Source organism: Oenanthe melanoleuca, chromosome Z, assembly GCF_029582105.1.
Source record: "Oenanthe melanoleuca isolate GR-GAL-2019-014 chromosome Z, OMel1.0, whole genome shotgun sequence".
Taxonomy (NCBI): domain Eukaryota; kingdom Metazoa; phylum Chordata; class Aves; order Passeriformes; family Muscicapidae; genus Oenanthe; species Oenanthe melanoleuca.
Genome location: NC_079362.1, coordinates 12,161,418 through 12,188,067, shown reverse-complemented (window position 1 = coordinate 12,188,067; position 26,650 = coordinate 12,161,418). Strand labels below are relative to the sequence as shown.

At 41.0% G+C, this 26,650-nt stretch overlaps 1 protein-coding gene across 1 annotated transcript; it reads left to right on the top strand.

Moving 5' to 3' along the window:
- Window positions 1-97: 97 nt before the first annotated feature.
- On the top strand, window positions 98-26,650 carry ENTREP1 (endosomal transmembrane epsin interactor 1). Its single transcript, XM_056514674.1, has 11 exons — window positions 98-494; window positions 2,820-2,876; window positions 11,938-12,048; window positions 12,573-12,701; window positions 13,487-13,594; window positions 13,716-13,834; window positions 17,339-17,468; window positions 18,061-18,133; window positions 22,303-22,452; window positions 24,221-24,507; window positions 25,617-26,650. The coding sequence occupies exons 1-11, from the start codon at window positions 189-191 to the stop codon at window positions 25,821-25,823; spliced, it is 1,677 nt and encodes a 558-aa protein (XP_056370649.1). The 5' UTR covers window positions 98-188; the 3' UTR covers window positions 25,824-26,650.

Genomic DNA, 26,650 nt, shown 5'->3' with positions numbered 1-26,650 from the left:
CGGCGCGGAGGGCGCGGCCGGGGCCGGTGCTCCCCGCAGCGGAGCGGAGCGGAGCGGAGCGGCGCCCGGCCGGGAGGCGAGGCGGCGGCAGCGCCGCAGGAAGTCGGCGCCCGAGGGGGCTGGCACGGGGGCGGCAGCGGCGCGGCCCCGCCCGGCCCGGCCCGCCGCCCGCCCGCCGAGAGCCGCCGATGGTGCTGCCGGGGTCCTGCTGCCCGCTCCAGGGACTCGTCCCGCTGCCCCAGGCGGCGGCGGGCTCGCTGTCCCCCGCGGCCGCCGGGCTCTCGCCGCTGCCCCTCCGCCCGGGCGCGCCGCCGCGCCGCCGCCCGCGCCCCCCGTGCCGCCCGTGCCCCCCGCTGCCCTTCCGCTCCCTGCTCGGGCTGGGGCTGCTGCAGACCGGCCTGGGCTGCGCCCTGGTGGCGCTGGGCTTCGCGGCGCTGTGGCTGAGCAGCGCCCCGCAGGTGAAGAACGCGTGTCCCCTGTGGGCCGGCTGCTCGGTAAGTGGCGGCCGCGGGACGGGACGGGACGCGCCGTGCCGGGCACCGGCGGGGCTGGCGGTCCCGAGGGATGCGTGATCCCCTCCGCCGGCATTCGGGGAGCGGGCAGCAGCTGCTTGCTCACGGTTCTGTACGATGTCTGCGGGACCCCAGCGGGGTAACAAGCGTCGAGACAAGCGAATAGGGGATTTATTTCCTGACGTGCATTTTTAAAACGAAAAAGTACTGGGTTATTTTGCGCCGTCAGACAGTATTTTCAAAAGTCGTTGTGTATGCAGATGCTGCAAGTTTGTGCTTTGTGCCTTAGGCATCATGCAGAGATAGATTAACAGTGTTCCTGGGGAAAATGGATGGACTCAGGACAGTTTTTGAAAGGGATACTGAGAGAAGTTATTCCATCTCCTGTTCGGTTCTGCTTTAAACCACAGCTTCATAAATATGGAATATATATGAGAGTTTTTATTGCAGAAACTAGGCAGTAGCAAGCAGAAGTTATTAAGTGTAGGAGAGTCGGATTGACTGGTCCCAGTCTGTGGGCCCTTCAGCAATCAGCAAGTCCTGGGATGGAACACTCAGCTCCTGCTGCCTGTGTGAACAGTGTCAGCTTATCCCTCGCTTTAAACATTTCAATTAAATTGCAAGTGTTGTTCACCACCTCTGAAAATAAGCTCATTGCAGTAGTTTGGGGATCAAGTAGCTGCTGTTTATCTGTATAATGCGGGGTTCATCCCTGAAAGTACACAGTCCTTGGGGGTGAAGGGAAATTCAGACCATTCAAGTGTCTGTGTTTGGTATCTCTCTTGTGATCTTTCTTTTTTTTTCCTTTCTTTCTCACTCTAGGTTAAAAGAAGTTTATATATATGTAACCAAAGGACTTTCTTTGAATTCTGCATACAGAACCATGCTTATGCTTTTAAAATGCTTTAAAATTGCATGTGTAAGATAGAAGTATTCGGTATTTTTAATAATCAAGAAGGGTGTTGGTTTTGTTTGGGGTTTTAAAATTATATTTCTGAAACAATAGTACACTCAGAAAAGTTACCACAATACAATTTGGCTATGAAAATATAAGTGGAAATTTTAGCCCAGAAGCAACCTGAAAAAGCAGATGCCATTAAAAGCTGACTGATGTGTCTGGTTGGGAGCTTTTTGGTTTGATTTTCTTTTCATTATGGATGTGACATGCTAACTTGAGAGGGGCATGTCAGGAAAATTTTGAGAAAGACTCTGGTTTCTTATTTTTGACAGAGGTAATGAAATAAACTTGTTGTCCTTAAGGAAAAAAAAAAACCCAAACATTTACATCAGTGTTGATGTGCTTTGTTATAAAATTATGTGTGTCCATTTTGCAGTCAGAGAATTCAAAAAATACTTTGTTATGAAACTGCAGTTATGTATGTGGTTTTGCAACACCAGTGATGATATCAGTAGGTGTTTTGGCCAAGTCATATATGTGTGTTACGCTAGATTAGATTGATCATGTCAAGTGAATGAAGTTACAAAAGGGATTTCTTAAAAGTGGATTACTTCCTGCTTGTTCCAGTCTTCCTGTTTCTTTTTAGGGTAGGAGCTTGGTGTCTACTGGCTTAGTCATGAAGTCCAATGAGTTAAAAGTAAAGATGCTGATTTGTGGGATGTGCTGAGAAACTTATTTGCATTTCTTTATAGGGTTCCCATTCTTCTGTGAGAGAGTGTTCAGGTGTGCTGTCTGTTTCAGTTCTACAGCAATTCTTTATTGTTTTTGAATTGTTTCACCCTACAAGGTAAAGAAAGAATGATAGGGTTCAGTTCTGTGATTCAGCAAGTTTGGTCTAACAACTTCTGTTGCAGAAGGATGTGTTTTTATTTTAACTTCTTTCCTTGTACTGATACTGGCATTCATCTGGTTAAACAGGAAAATGGTTCGGGGAGGTAGTGCTGGTGCTCTTTATTGATTTTGGTAGGACTCATGCTCTGGGTTTTAGCTCACTGAAATGATCAGAAGTCAGGAAAAGGGAAGAAAGAAGTAGGCACTACTAATAATGGCTGAAAGCAATTATTTAGGACATATGTGGAGGTTGGAATTGCTGACATACTACTTGTCCCCATGCATGTTTTCTGGGAGGAAAAAATAAAAAACTAGCAGATTTAATTTGGCTGTTATTTCACAGGATGCTCTTAGGAACGAAGAACCTCATCAGGACAGGTATTCTCTGCTTTTAAAATGTGTCTTTGTATCTTCCAGCATGGCTGTAGTATTCCAAAGTACAGCAATAAAAACAGTGTAAATGGCATTTTGTGAGCAGTTCTTTGTTCTTGGTAACACTGTGTTTTTTGATGTTGTAGGCAATCTTATGTGGAATCTTAGGGTTAACAACATGGAAGAGGCCGATGCTGCTTTTGGTAAGTAGGGATTAAACTTTGTAAGGAAGTTATAAAAAATGGTCCTAATTTAATAGTCATTGGTAAAAAAATAATCACCCCTTTCTCCTTTAAAAAAAAAAAAAAAAAAAAAAAAGTCAAGTCTTTCTTTTAAAGTAGAATCATAGTTATTTAAAGAGAAGTCAAAGACCATGAAAGGCCATATTCTTTCCTGCATGAATGAGGTCCCCAGCAAGGGCAAGAGTGGACCACGTCTGGAAGAATTGTTAATATTATTTAAAGTGCACATTTTATGTTTTTGTCTGTATAAGAAAATGCTGACTTACAATAAGTGATTTAGTTCCCCAAGGCAGTGCAGCTTAAACTGAGATGAAGGAGATAGTTTTAAATCTTAGCTTAGTTGTAGTGGTTTAGTTTTTGACAATGGGTTTGAGAACTAACTTAACACATTACATCAGAACCCAGTGCTAGGTTCATATACAATTGACATCGCATTGCTGTAAGAGAAGTAGATTGATGTGCAGGCTGTGTAAGCTGTTTCCACTTGCAAGTGAAATCTGAAGCTGTGTGGCTCTTAATTTCTTAAAGTTGGGATTTGAAAAAGTTTTGAAGTTGCTTTTGCTTGTCTATGGGCTCAGAGAAGTTTTTTCATTTCGTTGGTTGATTTGAGTTTGATTTTTTTTGTTCATTTGTTTGGAATTTTTTGCCTTACTGTCACTTCCAAAGACTTTTTTCGGGCCAAGGCAGTTGTTTCATTTTTCTGCAGCACTCCTTTGGGATCCACTGGGTGTCAGTGAGGAGTACCAAGGATTAGATGTATGAGCTGTGGATAGAATCATAGAATCATAGATTCATCAAGGTTGGAAGAGAGGTTTGAGATCATCCAGTCCAGCTGTCAAGCCAGCACTGCCCAAAACCCCTAAACCACATCCCCAAACACCAGATCCAGATGCCTCTTGAACACCTCCAGAGATGGTGACCCCACCACCTCCCCGAGCACCCTGTTCCTGTGCATGATCACCCTATCAGTGACAGTATTTTCCAGTACCTAAACTGACTCTTCAGGCCACTCCCTCTTGTCCCCTCACTGCAGGCACTGCAGTGGATACAGGTCCTGACTCCCCACAGCCTCCTGCCAGGGAGTTGCAAAAAGCGACGAGGTCCCCCCGAGCCTCCTTTACGTGAGACTGAGCAACCCCAGTCCCCTCAGCTGTCCCTCATGAGACAGGCTCTTTACTCCTTTCAGGAGCCTCATTGCCCTTCTCTGGACAGGCTCCAGCCCCTCAATGTCACTTTTAAAGTGAGGGGCCCAGAACTGAGCACAGACTTGAGGTGAGGCTTCCTCAGTGCCCAGTACAGGGGCACGATCACTGCCCTCGTCCTGGTGGCCACATTGTTCTTGACACAGGCCAGGATGCCACTTTGGCTTTTTAGCCACCTGGGCACACGGCTGGCTCGTGTTCAGCTAGCTGTCAACCAGCACCACCTACATCCATTGTTATTTCTCAGTGCGCAGTGGTTAACACAGGAGTTTTGTGGATGTAGAGAGGAGCCCGGTGTTGGAGAGTCCCAGTGGAAGGGCCATATTTTCATCAAGACAAATGTACATGCTCTCAGTCTCAAACTGCCTGGGGCTTGCACAGTGCTCCCGTGCTGGCACTGCCTCTGTACTGCGTTGTTTCTATGGAATGTTGTTGCTCTTTCACTCTTTAATGTTCTCCTTTGTATAAACCTTATCTTCATTTCCTAATGTTTACTTCAGTAGAAAGCACAAATTCATGATCCTTTCTTCGATTTCAAATGATCTTTAGGATGGTCACATGTGGAAGGAGATTGCCCTGGGATATTGTGCAGCAGATGGGAAAGTTTCTGACATGAAATTGATAAAAGCTCTGAGCAGCCTGCTATGATTTCATAGCTGACCCTGCTTTTGAGCAGGAGATTACACAGGAGTCTTCCTCAGCTGTCTTATAGCCTCAGTTTTTCTGTGATTATGTGATTCTATGAAACTGTTTTTGTTTTTTCTTATTTGTATGTGTGTTCTATAGAGGTTTGACTTCTGATAGCTGGATTGATCAGCCTTGACACTGGGAAGCATTTCTGCTAAGAGAGCAGTGAAACCCTGGAACAGGCAGTGTGGTTGATGCCCTAAGTGTTCAGTGTTTAAGAGGCAATGCACTTATTACTGGGCTTTGATTTTTGGTGAGCCCTGAAGTGGTTAGGCAGTTGAACTTGATGATTGTTGTAGATCCCTTCCAACTGAAATATTCTATTTATGTAGAAAAAGATAAAGAATAATGAAATAAACATTAAACATTACCCTGACATCAAGGGTAAGGAAATCACACTTTAAACTAGCCACAGTCTTTCAAGGACAGATTGTTAGTTTCTGTGTGCATATTTATGTTTTAATGTTTTATTATGTCTTCCCTTTAGTAAACTGAACATTTTCTCTAGAGAGTTATGAAGAACACACAATTACATGAATTTTAAAAGCAACCTTCCTAAATGTCTCAGGAATGAGAATTGTTACACAGTCATGACTTAGAATTATGACATTCATAAGCAAAACTAAAAAGATCATTCAGAACTAAAGCATATCCTTTTGTCAGTTGAGGCTGTCCTCCCCTCTTATATCCTTATGTAAGGCCTTAGCACTCCCAGTCATGATTTCTCACTCTGTTTGGGTTTTTGTGAAGGGTCAGGCTGTCATAGATGCCACTTCAATCCAAGGCCTTGGTCATGGTGAAAAACAACCAGACTGTAGGTCTTTTTCTGTGACAGCAAGATCCTGGTGCTGCTGATGCTTGCAGAAAGCACAGGGCTGTAATGCTGTGAGAAAGGAGCTGGGGATGGGCTGTGGTGTATCAGCCACTCGTGTTTTCCTTGGAGGGGAGGAGGGAAAGGAAGCACATTAGTTACAGATGTAGTGGACCTTTAGTAGCACCATGTGTGAAACGACAGCAGTGAAGAAGGATGGCTGTGATAAGACCTTTTAGAGAGACGGAGAGCCATATTTGTGTTTTGCCACCTGTGCTGTTTTACAGCTGCATTAACAGTGTGGGATGATACTAGATAAATAATATATCTGAGAGGCAGGATACTGAAAGGCAAAATCAAGCTACAGTCATGTACTTTGAAGGACATTTTTGCAAGGGAGGCCTAGCCTTGAGCAGTACAGCTGCTGAGAAGTTTGGATTTTGAAATCCTTCCTTGATTTTAGGTGTTTGAGGAATTTCTGTTCTGGATATCGGTTTTCAATCAGTTTTGGAGGTCAGCTTGTGATGTTTGTGCTTTGAAGCTGATGTTTCTTTGAGGTAATGCTGAGTTAACACTGAACTCAATGATCTTAATAATCCTATGTTTCTTCTTCTTTAGGACTGTCCAAATGTATTAATGCAGAAAGGGAAAACTCACCACTACCACCACCTGCTCCTCCAAATTACATTGACTCTGAACTTTTCTATGCTTAGTGTTGCCTTCCATGAATAGAATCTGGTTCCTTCCTCTCTGCTCCTAAGCTTCTTTCTTTCACACAGCAGTAAATCTTAGTTTTTCCTGAAGGAACCTGAGTTCTTTCAGAAAGTACATCAGTTCTCCATTGTTAGTTTGATTGTGTATGTTTTGAGGGCAGCTCATGTCTTTGACAGGTCATGCTTGCTGTTATAGACTTTGTCCTTACTTGTATGCCAGATTGGACTAATTTGAGTTTGTTGCATTCCCAGGAGTTGCCAGGAGCCATACATGCTTTGCTGAATGCAGAAGCCCTTAGCATCCTTTCCTTGCAGTTACACATGAATTAGTTGCAATCCTGTAGAGTGCTTTTTGGGTGACTTCTGATTGTGTTTGTTTCTGGTTTTGGCAGTTTTTTTCACCAACTGAAACAAAGACTTCAAATTAAGCATCTCTCTGGTGTCTGCTTGGTACTTGCGTTCTGCTTCTAAAGAGCAAACTTAGCTGTGATTGAATGAAAGGGAAAGGAGTACCAGCATCCAGCAAGACACCAGCCTGATGTGCTGTGCAGAGTTTAACTGCTGCAGCTGCAAGTACCGGGGAGCAGTTTGGTACCTGCAAAGTGCATGGCTTTCAGCTACATCAAGTACTGCATGCTTCTGTTGTATGCTAGCATGGCAGCTTCTCTGTTCATATGTGTCCTTGTTTCCATGTAAAGCTTTGAGGGCTTTGACAGAAAAGCCAGAGTTGAATGTGCAGTATGAGTCATTGGTTTTGGATTCTTCTCATAAGGATTTGAAATTTTTTATTTGAAACACTTTTAAGTTAAACGTGTTAATATTTTTGGTTTATGACAAATATTTACAGGTCTTACTTTGAAAACAAAAAAGTTTATGGAATTCAGCCTTAATTTATAACTTGAAAATTTTTGAAGAATTTATTTGTGATAAACCTTGTGTTTAATTGAAAACCTTTATCCAAGGAAAAATATGTTCCAGGAAGCTTTAAATAAGAATTTCTTAGGGCTGACTACTCCTATGATATCTGCAACTTGACAGATTTTCATTAATTTAACTAAAATTTAAGGTATAGATCAAGATACTTAATTCCGGTAACGTTCTTAAATTTCAGCTCTGCTAGTAACAGTGAACAGAAGCTCTGTAATCTGTCCCTAACCCTGAAAAACAGTTCCTCCCTAAGCCTGTGCTTTATGACAAGCAGTCATTTGACTTGAGAGAATTACTGTAGTAGTATCTTTTTCCCCTGGATTTTAGAAGTAAAATTGCTCAATGTTAACCTCTTTGCTCACACTCCAGACTCCAGCATTAAGTCAATAAGCAGCAATTATACAAAGGTTTTAAAATCAGTATAAGCAAAGAGAAATATGCTTTTAAGTGTGAGAGTATGAAAAGCCATTGGAGGCTTATAGCCATTTTTATGCTGCAAAAGCTTTTCTCTCATACATGGCTGTTTTAGTGCTGCATTTGAAATAAATCACTTTTTAAATTAAATTAATTAATTTGTCTTTTCCTGTGGGGCTTTCCTTTGTTGACAGTTATGTTGTGGGTCTCCATGAAGTACAATAAATAGCTCTCACAACTGACAGAAATCTAGTAAGGTCCTATGAATTTTAAGTATTGCTATGGCTGCTGTGCATGTGGACAATTAATCAACGGGCATGCTCTTTTCTGCAGGATCTTTATGAAGAATATATGTAGGCTGTAGACGAATGCAGGAGCTGCTGATTGTGACCAACTGCTTTTTCTTTAATTTGAGTGCCTGCTTGGGCATCAGTCCTGCGTGTGCTTATTCAAGCGAAAGCAGTTCCACTCTGGCGTTCCATCCTCAATGGCAGCCAGCAGCAGGACAGCGAGGTGCTTCCCTGTGCAGGATGGAAGATAGTGTCAGACTTTACCATGCATATTTATTCTTCTTTGGAGAGATCGTGCATGAAACGCATTAGCAAATATGAATAGAATACACTTCACTTTCTTGTAGTTTAATTCATGTGAAGGTTCCTTACAGTTTTTTTGTAGCTGTTCACAGATCATGTGTATCTAATGCTCTGAAGATGAAGCTGTGAGCCAAACTGAGGCCATAATTTGAGTTGTTTACATTTTTTTAGCTGCAGTCAAGACCAGTTACATCTGTTGGGGTTTTTGAAATACCATGTTTGTCTTTCTCTGTTTTTTTCTAAATTGAGAAATACTTCTCCTCGTAGGATCTTCTGTCACTGGGATAAAGTGTAACCCCTGTTTTCACTTGTGGGTGAATAGTGATGGCGAAGACGTTTAAATATGCATCTGCAGGAGAATATAAGTAACAAAATAAGCTAACAGTATACGTGTTAGATTGGACAGTGAGTGGCTAAATAAGTGGACACAGAGGGTTGTGATCACTGGTGAAAGCTGAGCCAGCCAGGGATGTGGGCTGAGCCTGAGGGGTGGAAACTGAGGAGCCAGTACTACTGCAGTGAGTGCTCTGCACAGTGGATCCGAGTACACTCTCAGCACAGGTGATGCCAGGCTGGGAGGAATGGGCTGATAGCTAAATATTGCCATTCAGAAGGACCTGGACAGTCTGGAGATTGCACTGAGAGGATTCTCTTGGAGAATGCAAAGTCCTGCCTGTGCAGGGAAATTACACAGGAGGGAAAAACCTTGGAGGAAAGCAGCTCTGCAGAGGAAATCCTGGGGATCCTGGTTTTCCTGGTTTCGCCCCTGAGACAGCGAAGTGCTCTTGTGGCAAAGGAGACTAGTGGTGTCCTGGACTGGATTAGGCAGACTTGCCAACAGGTCGAGGGGTGTGGTCCTTCCCACACCTGGAGAGGTGTGAAAGCTGCTCAGTCTGGAGAGGAGGAGGCTCAGTGGGAATCTCCTGCATCTCTATAAATAGCTGATGAGCGGGAACGAAGAATAGGGAGCTGGACCTTTCTCAGTAGTGCTCGCTGCCAGGACAAGAGGCTGTGAGCAGAGCTGAGAAAATAGGAAATTCCATCTGAACACAAAGGACAACTTTTTCACTATTATGATGGTCAAAACCTGGTGTAGAGCTATTCAAAGCTAACTGGACATTATATGCAACAGCTTGCTGTAGGTCATAAAATCATAGAATGGTCCAAATTGGAAGGAATTTTATGGTTCCAGCTCCCTTGTTGTGACACCTGCTTAAGCAGGAGATTGGATTTAGAGAATCTCAAGAGGCCTCTTCCAATCTCAGTGATTGTGCAAAAATGCTGACCAGTAATGGAGCAGAAAGAAAAAATGATTTTTTCTCTTGACAGTCAAATACAACGTCTTGTCCACTCTCAGATGTGTGGTAGAGAATTTTGTGGTTATGGTTCAGATCATGATAGTGTTTTAGATTGTATGTAGAGGAATTATTCTTATCTTTGGCTCATTTGGCAGGATTTTCTGAATATTGGATTATTTAGTCAAAAATACACTGTACAAGTAATAAAAACCAGATCAAGGTTATACTTGCACATTCTTGCACATAGAATTTATTGGAACCTAAATGCAGAAATTATCATCCGTGTTCCACATATTTATGATAATGTTCCTTTTTTTCCTCGTTTTCTTTGACTTGACTACTGACATTTTTTTGGAAAAATATTAATGATGTTTTTGTTTTTCAAAATTTTGGATTGGAAGTCTGGATTTTAACTGTTACTTTTTGTATAGCTGTAGACTGAATTATTTCTATTGCAGCTTCTGTACCAAAGAAGACAAATGTGAGTTTGCTAGGTTTTTTTGGTGTTTTTTTTTTTTTAAATCTTTCATTACTTTGGCCACATAACTTCTTTTCTCCATTTGTTCATCAGTTGAAAAAGGACAAATACACCCTTTTTTTTCTTAATATAAGTTCATGAGATTTGTGCTATAAAGATGTTTTCTATTTCACTTACAATACTGGCCAGTTCCTAATTGTTGGTGCCCTGTGTTGGGTCCAGTTGAAAACTTTTCTTTATATAATATACCTGTGTGTACCAATTTTTTTTCTCAAAGTAGTTTTTTGTCAGAAGCCTAGCTGAGATAATTTAGGTAAAAGCATAAGGAATGGGTTTGATTCATTTACGTGCTAAGCAGGGAGTTTTTTTTTTAAAAATCATTAGATTCTGTGTTTGTATGGAAAACAAATGACAGTGCATTCTGCAACTAAAACCCTCTTATCTTTGGTTTTGTTATTAGTACACAGCTAGGACAAAACACTCTTTCTCTTAATAATTTATATATTATTTTGTTCTTAGTGTATCTAACACAAAGTAGTCCCAATCCTCTTCAGAGATTTAGTAATAACTACATATATTATTGGGATTTTTGGGGTTAAAATGTACCTTACAGGATAACATTATGGTGAAACTAGTAATGACTAGTAATATTGTAATTTAAGAGTTTAGCTTGCACAGTAATGCTCTTTGGCTCTTGTCCATTCATGGGCGATTATTTCCCTGAACCTCAGAAAATGGGAACATAGTTTGCACATAATTTGTGTTACTTATTTTTGCTCCAGATTCCAGGTAGCTAATCATGGTACATCAGCTAAATTTATTTGGAAAACCATGGTATTCTTTGCATGTTTAGGAAGTTCTTGCTGCTGGATCTTCTGTAAAGGTGTCTGGAGCAGAACTGAAATCATGTCCCTCATAGTGTCCTTCTTGTCCTCTATTTTTTTGTCATGTCCTGGTTTTTTGGTTTGTACCATTTTGATACAAAGAAACCTGAGTGAGCAGATTGTAATTAAGAAGAATGCTTTAGGACATTATGAATCTGATACTTGCTTTGTAAAATTGAATGCTCAAAGGAGAAATTTTATTTTTATTTATCTGTGAAGTAATAGTCTGACCCACAGTACTTGCTCTTGAAGTACAGAATATTTTTGCCTTGATGACTAGGGAGAGTTATGGTTCATTCGTGTGTTCAAAATCCATATTCAAAGCACAGATTGTAAGGGTGTATGTGAAAGCAAGACATCATTTTGTCCACTGCTTCTGCTTGTCCTTATTTAATGTATTTATTTCATGTATTTATTTCTCTTGCCATTGCTTGATTTCAGGTGGTTTATAAATCTGAAAGTATTGTCTGATTTACAAGTGTTTTGGTTTTAGTAGCCAGGAGGAAATAAAGTCATGCAACTGAAGTCTCTAAAGTGTTTCCATCCTCACTGTACTGAGACAAATATTTTTCATTTATTTGTGCTGCCAAATAATTCTGGAAATGTGCAAAGTGAATGTTGGCTTAAGATGTTTCTTCCTCTTCACGTTTCTTTACTGTTCTGAATGTGTTGAGACCTAAACTTGGTTGAAGAGTATGACATACAGTGGAAGTTGGGCAACTTGCATATCATGCTTTGGACTCCAGCAAAACCTTTAATTGCTTGTACTATTACTACTGACATTTTCAACAGTTGCATATATTTTAGTTCTGCATAGCTAGTGTGGAATAAGGAGAGAGAAGACAAAGAATTATGGGACTAGGAAAAGACACTTTGGGGCACTGAAGTCATGGGCAGTTTTGAAAAAGCAGAGAGTCATTCTCAACTTCAGTTTGTGAGTGGGATTTGCTCTGAAATAGGTTCTTTGAGTTGGGTTCCTCTGTCCACTGCAGTTAACTTTGTTTTGGTATTCCAGGTTAACTTATTTGTTCTGCTGTCTGTGATCAGTGTTATGCTGAATGTGACTGGATTAATACTTGGATGTCAAGGCATTCAGTTTGTGTCCAGCGTACCCAGATGCGATTTGGTGAGCACACATACTGATTTACATTTATTTCTTCTCATTATGACAGATTAGCTTGGTGTGCTGAGATCACAAAATGTCCTGATGTAGAGTTGCAAGTAATTTAAGAGCTAGCATAAAGAATTTAGTAGTAATGTAAAAAATATAAACTGTTGAAAAAGCCTGAGTGTGGGTAATGGTGAGCTACCGACAAAATGTTCAGTCTGTTATAATTGTATGATACCTTACAGCAGCAGCTGTGAGGAAAAAATAAGGTAGATCAGATCATACTAGCTTTTCAGAATACTTCCACTTGTGGAAAATGCAGTCTGTGCAAGGCAGGGCAAAATGCAAAAGATTTTTCTCAAGTGATTGTCATGAGAAAGAGAAGAATCACTATTCATGAACTGGAAACTGTGGAATAATTGAAATTTAAGGATACGATACAGGGTCACTAGGTGATGAACAGATTATTGTATAAAACATAGGTTTATGCAGGTAAAAATAATACATAAAACAATTAAAGAGTGGAGTTTTGTTTCTTAAAGATGGATATGGATGAAAACAAGACTTGTTTGTGCTGTGAAGAACTTCATCCCACCAAATGCACAGAAGCAGAGTCTGTGCTGAAGCTATACCATGTGAAGTCATGCAGTGCTGCTTATCTTCTTCTCAAGGTATCCTGCACACACATCAATAGTACTGCTTCTAAAATGTCCATGCAGCAGTGCAGTGCTGAAGTGATTGATGTGATTGTGTTACTGGGAAAAAACTGTTATTTTTCTGGTCTTCCATACTGCTCAGATGCTGTCTATGATTCTGCAACGTGTGGGGGCTTTTTCATGTCAGGGTTTTGACCAGTGCATTTCAAATAAGCAGTTCTTGCTGTGTTTTGTGTTTACTGCAACCAAAACTGTTGTGGAATACAGAGAAGATTATAGGGGTAAATAGGATCTAAGTTTTAGCTAAAGATTTGATGCCTTTGTTGGTCTTTTGCACTTCCCAGCCTTTTGTGGCTTAGAAACTGCTAAAATAAAACTCCCAACCAAAACCATCTTCAAATATCCAAAAGCTTTGACATTTCTTTAGTGGTGATCATCTTGAATCTGGATTTCCCACAGAAAAGTTACAAGGAGGGGTATAATTCTTGAGTGAGTAGATGGATAAATCACATCTGGGCTGTATTAAACCCTCCTGGATCTCCCTCTCAGGACAACAAGTATTGTAAAACAAGTTTTTGCAAATTACTCTGGTCTTGGAGATGGTGCTGAAGACTTCATCCCTTCCTTAGAAGTAATTGCCATGGTCATCCCTGTGTTTTCTCTATTTATTTTAGTTTTGTATTACCATTATTATTATTATTATTATTATTATTATTATTATTATTATTATTATTATTATTTTGTCATTCACAAATACCATGATTTAATCTTTTAATTTCAATAATCTTCATGTTCTTCAGAAAGTTCTCTTAGCTCTTAGTGTCCTGAATGCTCTCACCGCTACAGTTTGCTTCATAGCGGCTGCCCTGCATTACTTGCAGATACTTGCATCAAGAAGATCCTGCACAGTAAGTGAGCACGAGGCATTGTCTGCCATAGAGAGTGGTACAAACACCATTGATAGATTACACTGTTCAGCAATATTTATAAAAGCTCAGAAGGGTTTTAACTTGAGTTCTGTCTGATTAGGGTGAATGTGAAATTGAAGACGAAGATCACAATTTGGACCCCGATGATTTTGTCCCACCTGTCCCACCTCCCTCCTATTTTGCAATTTTGAGTTCTTGTACTCCAGAGACAAGTCACAGGTAAAACTGTACACTCACTTCCTTTCTTTTAGTGTCTTTCAAAGCTCTGCCTATTTTTCTTTTTTAAAGATTGTTTTCTCTGGTGGAAAAGGCTTGTGATTCAAGGAGATTAAAAAACCAAAGAAGAAAAATCCCATTGGTTTGGAGCCAGCATAAATGCAGTGTGCATAAGGGGGTAAGATTTTGTGGGTTTGAGTTTAGATTCTCTAGGAACTATTTCTGGGTGAGAGAAATACTACTGCTTGACACAGCTGAAAACTTACTCAATGCAGTCAAGAGCAGGTGAGGGCAGCATGGGAACCCAGACACAGCCAGTTGGCAAGCCAGAGACCCTGAATGGTGTTCCCCCATGGGCCTTCCTGCCAGAGTCATTCTCTTTTTCCCTCTTGGGCTGTTAGGGCAGACTGGAGGGTCTGTTTTGACTGCACTGCCTGGAAAGGTAATCCCTTACCCTGCAGGCGTTTATTTGCTCTTAAAAGTTACTTGCAGGTTGGCTTTACTAGTTTATGACTCAGGTGGGGCTGCATTATTCTCTTCTGAGCATACAATATTTTTACATAAAGTATTGTGGTGCTCAAGCAGACTGTATGACTCTTGTTTAAAATTCCTCCTTTTTGCAGTGTGCCGGAATGTTTAGTTTATTTCACTGTTTCATTAGGAATAGCTTGCATGACTTTAAAAACTGTGTGTTCCTGGCAGAGGTAATTACAGATCCTGAGATTGCCTAGAAAATGATAACATGGCACAACAACAGGATTTAGAATGAACAGGTCCTCTGAAATACCAGAGATTGAAAACCTCTGTGTAAGTCTTGGTTCAAGCTGCATATGAGAACAGAAAATTATCTGTTTCGAAGAATAATTATTTATCATTTTCAGAGTTCCCCCAATTTAAAATGGATCAGTTGTTCTTTGTCTAGCATGTCATTCTAGATGGTTATCTCTTTCCCAGAAGCAGTATTTCTTTTTTCTTTTTTTTTTTTTTTTTTTTTTTTCCACAGGAGGGGCTGCTATGCTGAACAGATTTTAAGGCTTCTGTGGTCTAAAATTGAATAGCTGTGACTATGTTAAAACTTGTTCATATGTAATGTTCAAGTGATGATGAGATCTTTCTGAGGTCAGGCTGCTTGTTTCAGGGTGTTGTGGGTAGTTATATAGCAGTGCACAAGTTAAAGCAACAGGCTTATTTCTGTTTTTGGAAGATGAGTAATTATGACTCAGCCCAGGCTGGATCCTGCAAGAGTGGCTGAAATGGGATGTGGCCATGTGGATTTCTCAGTCAGCCTCCTCACACTTCTTCCTCCCAGACTGTACCCTGAACTCTGTGTAGCACCTGTGCCCTGGCATTCTGTGCTGAGCTCCCTGTATCCCAAACCTTTGTGTGCAAGGAGGGTGTACAGGAACCATATCCAGGGAGGTGAGCCTCATCTGCAACTCCAAGACAAATACATCCCCTGAAAGTAGAAACACCACAGTCATCAAGATTTGTGCCAAAGACATGTTTGGAATGGGTAGGCCTTCTCTGCCACCCTTTAAATTGAAAAGTCAGAGGCCCAGCTATCAAAGCCAGTTGTTTTGCTCACTTGTTCATGGGAAACTTGTACATTTGTCTTATTTAATGGCAAAAAACAAACTAGCGTTACAAGTGTCTGGCCAATTCCTACCTCTACTCTTGCAATTTCATACATTACAAAATAGCAGTTATGTTATTTTTCAGGGTTGGCACAACATGAACAGTGAGAGCTGGGTTTCCAGGTGAAAAACAAAACATGAAGTTTGCCAGGAGTTGGACTTCGATCCTTGTGGGTTCCTTCTAATCTGTGATTCTATGAAAGTGTCACAAGACACATAAATTTAAGGGCAGAGGTGATGCATGTTGGGCAGCAAGGCCTAGAAATCTACCTCATTTGAGTTTAAAGTATTGTTTGGGTACATCCTGGAAATTACTTTTATAATCAAGAGACTCAAGCAATGTTTTTCTAGTTGCATGTTTTGTGATAAGTTGTAACATAATTGTTGGACATAGCATTCATTTTCAAAGTGTGACTGAGCTGTGTAGGCCAGATCAGACATGTTTAAAAACAAAATTAAGATTCAATATATATATAACTTTATGGCTTATACTGAATGCAAATTCAGCATGAACATACTAGGAAAATGTGAAGAAGTCAGTGGAGGATCTGTCTCCATCGTACTCCAAAATTATAATAAAGCCATTTGAAAGAGATGTAGTTAAAAACTATTTTAACATATTTTATTTTCCCCATTTTTAAGAATAAAAAAAAGACAGTGGCCAGCTGTCAAAATAATGTGCTTTCCTTTCCTCAGATTTCTCCATGCATTACCTCCACTGCCTTCACAGGAGTCTTTCGTAAGGGGGCTTCCAGGTTCTCATTTTGAAAGTTTCATTGTTTTCCTGTCTGTGCAAGCAGTCTTCCATAGGCATTTCTGTAATTCTGCCCTTTCCTCTGAGCTTGCAAGAAAAAAATTTTCAGTCGTATTTGTTCCCTCCAGCCAGTGTCGAGAGCAATCCTAAATTCTGGGAGGAAGGACTTGCTTTGTAGAGAGTATCCACTAGTGATAGTGCATGAAACCTGACCAAAGTCCAGAGACCAAAATATGGGTTTCTGTGTGTTGCTTGAGGTTCCTGCTCAGTACCAAATCAATGACTATAATGTTGCAGAAAAGAACTGAGATGCTTTGAGTCACAGAGTTCTCTGTGGGAATTGAGTGGGGATTATCAAATAATTATCCCCCCCTCAGAAATCTCTGAGGAAGGTTTTGTTGTCAGCTCCGCTGTTGACCACCACACTTTGTTACAGTGTTCCTGAGGCAATGTAAAATGTATATTTATCAAAATTAAGGTTTCTCCAGGCACCATTCTGTTTTGTTCCTTCTGAGAGAAAAATGTTGCAGCGAAAAGTCTTTGGGATTTCTGCTGTGTTAAACGTTTCAGAGAGCTCTTTGGAAACTGAGGTAAGGTTAACCATGAGATGCATTTGCCTTATACAAGCCTTTGTGACTTGATCAATGCAATATTCTTGCACCATCACAAGAACAGTCTTTAGTTTTAATCTGGCTTTTTCTGTGCAGGTGTATCTGAACATAAACCATTGGGTCAGAAGCATCTTAAATTTAGGCTACAAGTAAGAACTCAGTGGTTCACAAAACTCAGAGCTAGGCTGTCACATTTTGAGTGACAACCTGTACTTTAATTTTTGTAAAAAAACTGAACCTCTGAAGTAAAACTGGAATGGGTTCCTAAGCCCAGTACTGCCCAGGGGTGTTTGAACTCTGGGGAACACACTGGAGAGGCACGTCCTAAGGAGCTGAACTGGAATTACTCCTGCTATCTTCTGTCTTGCAGATCTTGACGAGTCCAGTATTTGAGACTTACATCCCAAAATCCGAGTTGGCACAGGAAAGCCATGGAGTTTGGTAGCAGATGGTTTTTCTGCAGCCGGAAAGCCATAGTGACAGATTTGTTCTGTGTTATTTATTGCAGCCCACCTGTCCCTGATGTGATTTCACTGCCCTATATTTATGTGACGCGAATCAATGGGGTTGAAGTGTTCTGCCCTCTGGACCCACCTCCACCTTATGAAACTGTGTGCAGCTTAAAAAGCTCTGAGCAGGTATGGTCTTGCAGGAGTTTAATGTCTGATTTGTTTTTTCTACTCTAAGGGAGAGTTTGCACTCAAGTTTGGTAAATATAAGACAGGAGGATACATTTGATTAGAAATGTAAATTTCACCAAAGATTTTTATTAATCACTTTCCTCTAGAACTGGAAAGTTTTCTCCAGTTGGAAAACTGCCCAGATGTGGGAGAAGGAGCAAAAAGCAGTGTGGAGCACAGCTGTTGCTGGTTACTCTAAAAGACCTCCTTCATTTACCTACATTCATTTACCTTAATTTCTTCATTTACCTACACTGCTGTCATGAGGGACTAGGGCAAGGTTTTGGCATCATTAGTCATACCTTTTCAGTGGTGTTTTCAAAAGACAGGTGCTTTTTCCAAGAAAATACTATATAGGATAAAATTCACTGACCTGGACGATGAACATCAGACATTCACTGGCCTTGATTTTGCCATGGAATTAAACTCATATCACACAGTCTCTGTGTAGTTAAGAACAAGTGTTCCATTTCTAAGGTGGATGTTGCAGTTCTTAGGAAATGCCAAAGATGGTGACTTGTGGTTTTTCAACTTTTGCATTTTATTCCAGGGAGGTGCACTTCACATAAATGGCATGGAAGATGTTGATTCAGGGGAAGTAAGGGACAGGCAGTCCTCTCAAGGTAAAAAGTAATTTTAAAGTTTGCTTTAGAATGTTCTCTCCAACATATACCACTTAATCCAGCAGCAGCAGCATTATTAGTTCTTTGAAAGACAGCCACCATACTTTAAACCAGAGATACAGAATCACGTTTGTTTTGGGCAGTGGGAACAAGGATTAATGTTTAAAATGTTCAAAAGCATAACTAGTTGTTTTTATGTGAAATACAAAAAGGATATGTTTCCTTTTGGCAACTTAAAAGTTAGGTTTTGACACTATATCCATATGTTGCAAGAAATTACGTCCAGCTCCAGTGCTTCCCTTTGCTTAGTGTATGTGATATTAACATTTTGTTAACATTTTATTGCTGGTAAAAATAGGAGAAGCGTAGAATATTGCTGCACTGTCTGGAGCTAAACTGGGAATTACTCCATTATCCAGCCTGAACTGGAAAAATTACTAAATGGTTCCTGCATCCTCGTACAGGACATAGCTAAACTACTCTTAGAGACTGCATCAAACTTTTGTCTGCTCTGTTTTAGAAAACCATGCCTACGCCTCCAAGTTGTTTTTAGCCTAATGTTTGTTGAAGTATATGCTTGTGGCTAACATTATTAACTACCAGCTTTTCCAGTACAGCCCAATTTTCATTTGAACTTGGCCATTATGGCAAGATTGCCTTAATTGTGTGAATATTGTCTGCAATATTCACACAAGAGAGTAAAGACTGGGGCAGGGGGGAAGCCTGAAATATTTTATTGATTGTGGCCTGTCTTCTTCCAACCTGCTTACCAATCTATGAAGAAACTTGGGTTTGAACTGCATCAGTTGAAACTGTTTCTATAATGTGGAGTCAGGGGGAAAAAAAGAGTTTGTATAAAATACTTTTCCCAAGTGTCAGCTCTGTCAAAGTGCCCTTAAACTCTGACAGTCTGCCTGAAACCTCTGAAAACAAGCACTTGGATGCTTCTGGTTTCTTGTCATTCATTCACTATAATGAAACCTTTTGCTACAGCTCCTCTGGATTTCATTCTCAAAACTTTCTTATTGGTAGTATTCCTGTTGCTTTCTCTGAGCTGCTTGAGCTCAAACAAAAAGAGGATAGCAAATAAATGGATACATGATGACTTGCTTAAAATTATGAGAGTGGAAACAGGAAAAAAATAGCATAGAAAATGCACCTGCCATGAAGGAAAATATTTGGGGTTTTTTTTGTTTGTTTGTTTGTTGGTTTTTCTTTTTTGTTTTAGTTTGTTTTATTTTACTTTGAAAAAAGGTCAGATAAGACATTGTTTGAGGCATTTGTATTTAAAAATTTCTCTTGCAAGAATCAGACTTACCTGAGCACATATGGCAAAGTGTACCCTCCTCCATCATCTTAACTGGTTTGTCCAGTATTTTTTCTAATAAAGAGATCTGTAAAGAGAAGCTGAATTATCAGCCTGCCTGTTAAATTCAGGTAAAAAAGGAAAGTAAGCCTGTTAAGAAAGAAAATTAACTCTGCTGCTTCTTCTAGATGCCAAGGCTCCCTAGAATTAAGAAAAAGAAATACACTGAGCAGTATCTCTTCCTTTATTTAAATTTGGGGAGGTATGGAGTTAATTTCCTTCAACCTATGGTGCTGGTTTGGATTTGTGACCTGGGGGAATGTTCCAGCCTTGTCACAGTTCAGGGGCTGGCTGGGCATCAGTCAGCTGGTGGTGAGTGACTGCTTTTGCATCACTTGTTTTCCTTTGAGTTTCTCAGTTTGTTTTTTTTCTCCCCACCTCACTCCAGCTGTCCTTATCTCAGCCCATGAGTTCTGCCACTTTTGTTCTTCAGTTCTCCTCCCCATATCACTGGGGAAGAGTGAGAGTGGCTGTGAGAGACTGAGCTGCCTGCTGGGGTTAAACCACTGCAGAAGGGAAGTATAAAATGAGGGCTTATGTTGGAATTGTGGCAGAGGAAGCCTATGGGCTGTTTCGGCTGGTGCAGTGTAGCAGTCTATAAATAAAACTTGAACTTTCAGTTTATGCTGGCAGGCTGTCATGCCAGGGCATTTGTGTTTGATGCTGTGATTCCTTTGGCTTTATCAGAGCTGATCAACTGAGCATAGCTCCTGATGGAATTTAAAGCTGCGCCCTGCTCTGCCAGCAGAGTAAGGGAAATCCTGACTGCTGGCTGCAGGAGGAGCTCTTAAGCTTCTAAAATTGTTTTACTGACTTCAGAATGATGCCTGTCAAGCAGAAGGGGACTTCCCTTACTGACTGTAGCAAGCAGGCATGCATCCTTCTGCTGGTGGTAGGAGGTGCTTGGTAGCTGCTCTGTATCATCACAAAGTAGGTGTATGCATTTCTAGTACACACCACTGTAAGACAATTATCTCTCTTTAACATTATTATTATAAAGGATTATCTTAAGATCATGAAATCTGTTCATTAATCTGTTCAGAATTTAAAAAACAAACAAACAAACAAACCACTTTGTTGCCATGAAAAGGATTACAGAGCAGCGAAAACACAGCAACAAGACACTCTCTTGCTTGGTGCAGGAAAGAGCAAGAAAGGTTACTTTGCAGATATATTGGTCCTCAGAGGAGAGCGAAGTGAGAATTTGTGAGAGGAACAGCCCTGCAAACACCAGGGTCAGTGGAGCAGGACGGGCAGGAGGTGCTCCAGGTGCTGGGGCAGAGATTCCTCTGCAGCCCATGGTGCAGCCCCTGGAGAGGCAGCTGTGTCCCTGCAGCCATGGAGCAACAGGGATGCAGAGGGTCACCCACAGCCATGGAGTGACAGGGATGCAGAGGGTCAGCCACAGCCATGGAGCAACAGGAATGCAGAGGGTCACCCACAGCCATTGAGTGACAGGGATGCAGAGGGTCAGCCACAGCCATGGAGTAACAGGGATGCAGAGGGTCCCACACAGCCATGAAGAAGCCCCTCTGGAGCAGGTGTGTGTGTCCAAAAGGCTGTGAACCTATGGGAAGCTGTGCTGGAGCCGTCTCCTGGCAGGGACCTGCAGAACCACGGAGAGAGGAGCCCAAGCTGGAGCAGGTTTGCACTTAGGACTTATGGTCCTTTGGGGGACCCACTCTGGAACAGGACTGACCCCATGGAAGAGTGACCCACACTGCAGCATTTTGTGTAGAACTGCTGTCTGTGCAATGGACTCAAGCTGGAGAAATTCCTGACTGTCTCTTGTGGGAGGGACCCCACACTGGGACAAAGGAAGGACTCCCCCCCGGGCAGTGGCAGAAATGAGTGATGAAGTGGCCATTACCCATGATCCCTGTGCTGCTGCAGGGCAGAGGATAAGGCCCAGGGGAGAGTTGGGGGAAGGTGTTTTTAAGATGTGTTTTACTTCTCATTATCCTGCTCATTTTTGGATAGAGTCAGGTAATATCCCTGAGCCGAGTCTGTTTTGCTTATGATAGTAATTGCTGAGTGATCTCTCCCTGTCCTTATTTCAAGTCATGAGCATTTCATTATATTTCTTCTCTCCTGTCCAGCTGCAGGAGAGAGTGGCTGTGGTGGGTACCTGGCCTTCAGCCAGGGGCAGCCCACTACCAATCTTTTAACTCCTGAATGATCAAGAAAATTGTTTTCTCTGATATGCCAGGTGCCACTAGAGGGAGGTACAGTACCAAGCTTAGTGAGAAATCCTGTCTTGTTCATTAAATTGCAACACATAGTTTCACTCTTAGGAAAAGGAGGAGTGGGAAGGATATAGCATATCACAAAAATCCAGGAAAATATTTAAGTAAAGTTTTTAGTTCCTTTTTAGTGACTGGGGACTAGTTTATGAGATACCTAATAGCAGAAGTTGGCCAACCTCTCTGACTATATGCAGTTGTGTCTGGGTACAAGTGAATCTGGGCAGGAGGATTTGGGGCTCTCTGAGATTTAGTTTTTTGCCAATAAAGCTGTAGCTCCCTTCTCTCTGACCAGTAGTTTAAGGTGACTTTTATTAGGATATATTAGATTGTAGTCTTCTGCTACTCCAGTTGCATAAGGCTGAACAGGTCTTTGGAAACATTTAAACAGGGTTTAGACCAAAGTTACTGTTCAATAAGTGTCTGTGCACACCTCTAGACCTCTGTGTCCAGTTACTACAGATTTGCAGGTGGGATGGGGAAAAATGAGTCTCTAATAATGGTTTCTACAGATTAGCTTTATTTTGACTACTTCTACTTTTCTGTTTCTAATAATTCAGCTGAAGAAATTCAGGAGCTTTCCAGCAGAATGAGCTTTTCCCCTTCAAATGCAAGCTGTGTACCTGCAGGAGTGAGCAGGAGAGCATTCCATCCCTTGAGGAAATATTCTAAAAGTGACCCTGTGCTTCTGCACTGCCAGCTGCCTCAAGGTGACTCTGTTTTCTCTGTCAATGATTGTATAATGGTTCTTTAAAAGAAAACTTTTCAGAAGTTTGGTACATTTAACCTAGTACCTGCAGAAATGAGCTACTGTTTCCCAACAGAGCATGTACGTTACAGTAGTTTGTGCTTCACCAAACCTTCTCCATCTAACCCCTTAGTATTGCTGCTCTTTAGGTTTTCACATTAGGAACAGGGTCTGGGTATGAGGGAGGGGTGGTGGAAAATGAGGAGGGAGAGCACACAGGATTCCTCAGTGCACTGACATCTAAAATGTTACAAGTGCAGTTGTCAATGTGAGTAGTTTAAAGAAAAACTGGCTTGGGAATTTGGTATTAGCCTATAAATTCACACCCCTTTTCTCAACCCTCATATCATCAAAAAAAAAAAAAAAAAAAAAAAAAAAAAAAACAAAAAAAACCTAAAAAACTCAACACAGCCCATGGTGGAGAGTTGATGAAACTGCTTTGGTGTCAGTGATCTAATTCTGTTGCTGTGGGAAAACTGCTAATGTGACTACACAGTCTGTGATGCTGCTGACAATCTTGAAAAACGCATCAGCCAGAGGTCCTGCAGTTTTTGCTAGAGGATATTGGAATCCCCACAGTAGCTGCTGATACATACCAGCAATCAAAATGTAAGTGCCAGTGGGGCATGTTAGTAACAGCCATTTATTCTGGATACTGGGAGTGTGCCAATCTGGATTTCACTTGCTGTTTTTGTGGAATGTTTTCATGGCTCTGCTGTATCATGTGCTTTGTCTTGTCCTGCTATCAACTTCCACCACAGCAGCCCAGAGAATCTGCTGCTGAAGCAATATTACATGACACAGTGCCTATTCACAGCTGTGAAAGCAGAGTGTTTCTGATGTACAGAGACCCCATGTCAGAAGCATTTCAAAGATTTAGACTTGATGTTACTGAGGCTGGGTCTGGTTCAGCAGTTAGATTTGAGTTAGTCACGAGTGCTACGGAAAGGGAACTTCTCTGCAGGAATGGAATTTGCTTCGTTAGTGCTCTTCTTGCTGGGAAGTTTTGTATCTTCTCCTGGCATTTTTTTTGTCTGAAGCCAACATTAAAATGCTTCTTGAATAATCTGTAGATGTGGTTTTGGAGTTTTTTTGGTTTTTTCTTCCTTTTAATGGGGCCAAAGTTTGATAACTTGTTTACACCAAATGAAGTGAATTTTTATTTTGACCAAAGGCCGTGAAATTGATTCTGTATTGCCCTTTGTAACTGCAAGGTAATTTTGAACGTTTTGCTGTAGGTTTTTGTTTGTTTTTATTTACATTGAATTTCTACTATGTAGTATTACTAGCTTCCAGCTTGAAAGATAGTTATTTTCAGGTACAACTTGTCCTCCTGACTGCTAATAATTAAAAGTTATCAAGAGTTTAGGAGAGATCATAAAAGCCTTCTACCTTTATGTTTACATTAACATACATTTTAGGTTTCTTCAGATCAGAAACAAGAGAAAGGAACCAACGTACACAAAATGACAAAGAGCTTTCCACAGGGGAAGAGTCCTTCCAGACCCTCTGACATGTAATATGCACTCAGTCATAACTGTGTATGACTATTTTGCAGGCATTTTGTGTAAACCCAATAGAGAGAGCCTTCCCTACCACCCTGACCATGCCAGACTGTAAAGTTTTACAAGGTTAAACTATGCACTGCTTCTTTACTGAATCAGGAGCAGAATCTCCGGGAATACCATGCACCATGTGGATTGTTTGCTTTGTTTCATCTTTGTCTTCAGAGACAGTGCTCAGCTGTGAAACTGCTGCACCCAGCGATGTAAATCCACAGAACGCTGTCACCTTGCGGAGGAGTTCAGGAGCAAGAGCTGTGAGGGGAAGACCCCAGTCTCTGATAGACTATAAGTCTTACATGGACACTAAACGGCGAGTGGCGTGGATCCTTGAGCAGTCCTCCTGCAGCATGAGCCCAGACATACATGACTTGGTGGAAAATATCAAGTCTGTTTTAAAATCAGATGAGAAGCACATGGCAGAAGCTGTCAGCAGTGCCACTTTCCTTGAGCAGGTAGTTTTGCTACTTGTATTTATCAGGTGATGTGGAAACCCACTGCCCCTGGTTTGGAAGTATAGGTTTACATTTACCAGTCTTGAGTTTTTGGACCAAACTGGCTTCCTTCAGCACCTTAGCTTCATGTAGGGAGTGTGTGAGAGGCTATGACATTTCTTGCTCTATCAGCCAGAAGCCAGAGTGTGTATTTAAAAATTAAGGCAATCTTCTGTTGAGGAATCATTAACTGTAAATAACATGACAGCGTTTTATACTGAGTGTGGCAGGGGAGAGGGAGAAGATGTTATAAATAAGCATTTGCTATTGCAAACCAGAAGGAATGGAGGCTGACAAGGAAATTTTTATGTCAAATCACTAGAAGCAACTTTTTTTGTGATTGGCTCTCAGGATAAAAATAAGACCTAGTACTAAAGAAAGAAAAGCAGAAAATGGAAAATAAGTGCTTACATTAATGGAATGAATATCCAGAGATTTCAGACACTGCAGACTTCATTAAACAAATGTTTTGGTAGCTTACAGACCATTTGGGTAGGTGAATTGATTCATGCATAGCACAAGTAATTTGCTATGACAACTCGTTTTGGTTTGTGTTCTCATGCAAAACGCATCAATGTCATTTAGGCTCTGCAAATAAAGTGGGATTTCCCACTGCAGCCTTCAGGCAACAAAAGCCTTGATAAACTTGACAGAAACAGGAGGGAAAAAGGCTCCTTATGAGAATTTAATTTATCACACAGGCCTGAAGGTTATTACAGTTCAGTGGCTTCTGCAAGGAAGCAATATTTAGGTTTCTTCTTAACAATTCCAAGCCATAGGCTGGAGAGAACTCCTGTGCACCTTTGAGAGGGAAACCAAACCAACCTAACAAAAACCCCACAAGCCACAACCAAAAAATAAATTACCCCACTCCTTTTCCCAACTAAGACTGCTTTTCCCATGCCTCCTCAGCAAACCCTATATAGCTTTTTATAGGTTTATAGCTTTTTTAATTATTCTTTAAATACAACAGACAACATTACAACTAGCTTCTTCCTAGTTGGGTAAAAAAACTATTTTAATGGAACAAGAGCTGAAAACAAAATTGATTTAAACTTTTCTTTTCAAAGGTGATGACACCTTCCCAGCAAGCCACGTTGTTGAGAGGCCGTGTGTTACCTTTCATATCACATCCTGGATTGCTCTACCTGGAGAGCTGTGGTGACCTGAGCACTTTCACCACAGAGGGAGAACAACTAGCAGAGAGGAGAATCCAAAGGGCAGAACATGAACGGCCTCACAGTGTTGTTGGTGTTGTCAGGGAAACTGTACTTTGAGCTAGCTTTTTGGTTATTCCTCAGCAGAGCACTTCTGTCAGACATATACATACTGCAGAGGAAAATCATCTCTGGCAAGTGGGTGGATGGGTTTGTCAATAATCTTCTTTTTTAATACTCTTACGCACAGACTCCAAAGGGGAAGATCATTCTACAGAGAGTATTAAGCAGACTGAAAGCTGTCTGTGATATATTAGTGCCCTACGTATCTGGGAAGTTTGGTAACGTGTAGCTGTGGGGGATAATGATACATCATCCTTGTGGAAGGACCTGTTAAAAGCAGTATTGAAGAACTTGGCAAATTTTTGGTACTTTTGGCTTAAATTAAAATCACCTGTAATCAAATGGAAACCTTCAGATACAAAGTAAGTTAGTAAAAAAATGGTGTATAGAATTCGTAAATTATTCTCTATTAAAGAAGGTTGTTGATGTGCAAGTTGTACTAAAAATAATAACTGTCTTGAAGAAGTACTCTTTTGGCTCAGTGAACTTCTCCCTTAATGGCACAACATTATGTCTTAATCATGGAACAACATTCAAACCCAAAAGCACAGGTGTTTTGCAACAGGTGGTGCTGGCTTGTTACTGTCCCAGGAAGAAAGGCACTCTCTGTATAGTCTCATTTTAAATGCTGTTTATTACAGCAGGTGCTATGAACAAAGAAGCTAGTATAACTAATTTTATATTCCTTCAGGTGCTGTGAAGCCCAGATTGTGGAGCATCAAGCAGGACACAAGTCATGCAGATTCCATCCATTTTACCCCATTTAGGTCATTTGAAGTAATTAAAAATTTTCTTAGAGAACAACTCTATTTAAATAATTTCTA

Coding starts and splice junctions, on each gene's coding strand:
- ENTREP1 (XM_056514674.1), top strand. CDS start 189: ATGGTGCTGCCGGGGTCCTGCTGCCCGCTCCAGGGACTCGTCCCGCTG. Junction 22,453..24,220: donor GCACTGCCAGCTGCCTCAAG/GTGACTCTGTTT, acceptor CTTTGTCTTCAG/AGACAGTGCTCAGCTGTGAA. Junction 24,508..25,616: donor GTGCCACTTTCCTTGAGCAG/GTAGTTTTGCTA, acceptor TTCTTTTCAAAG/GTGATGACACCTTCCCAGCA.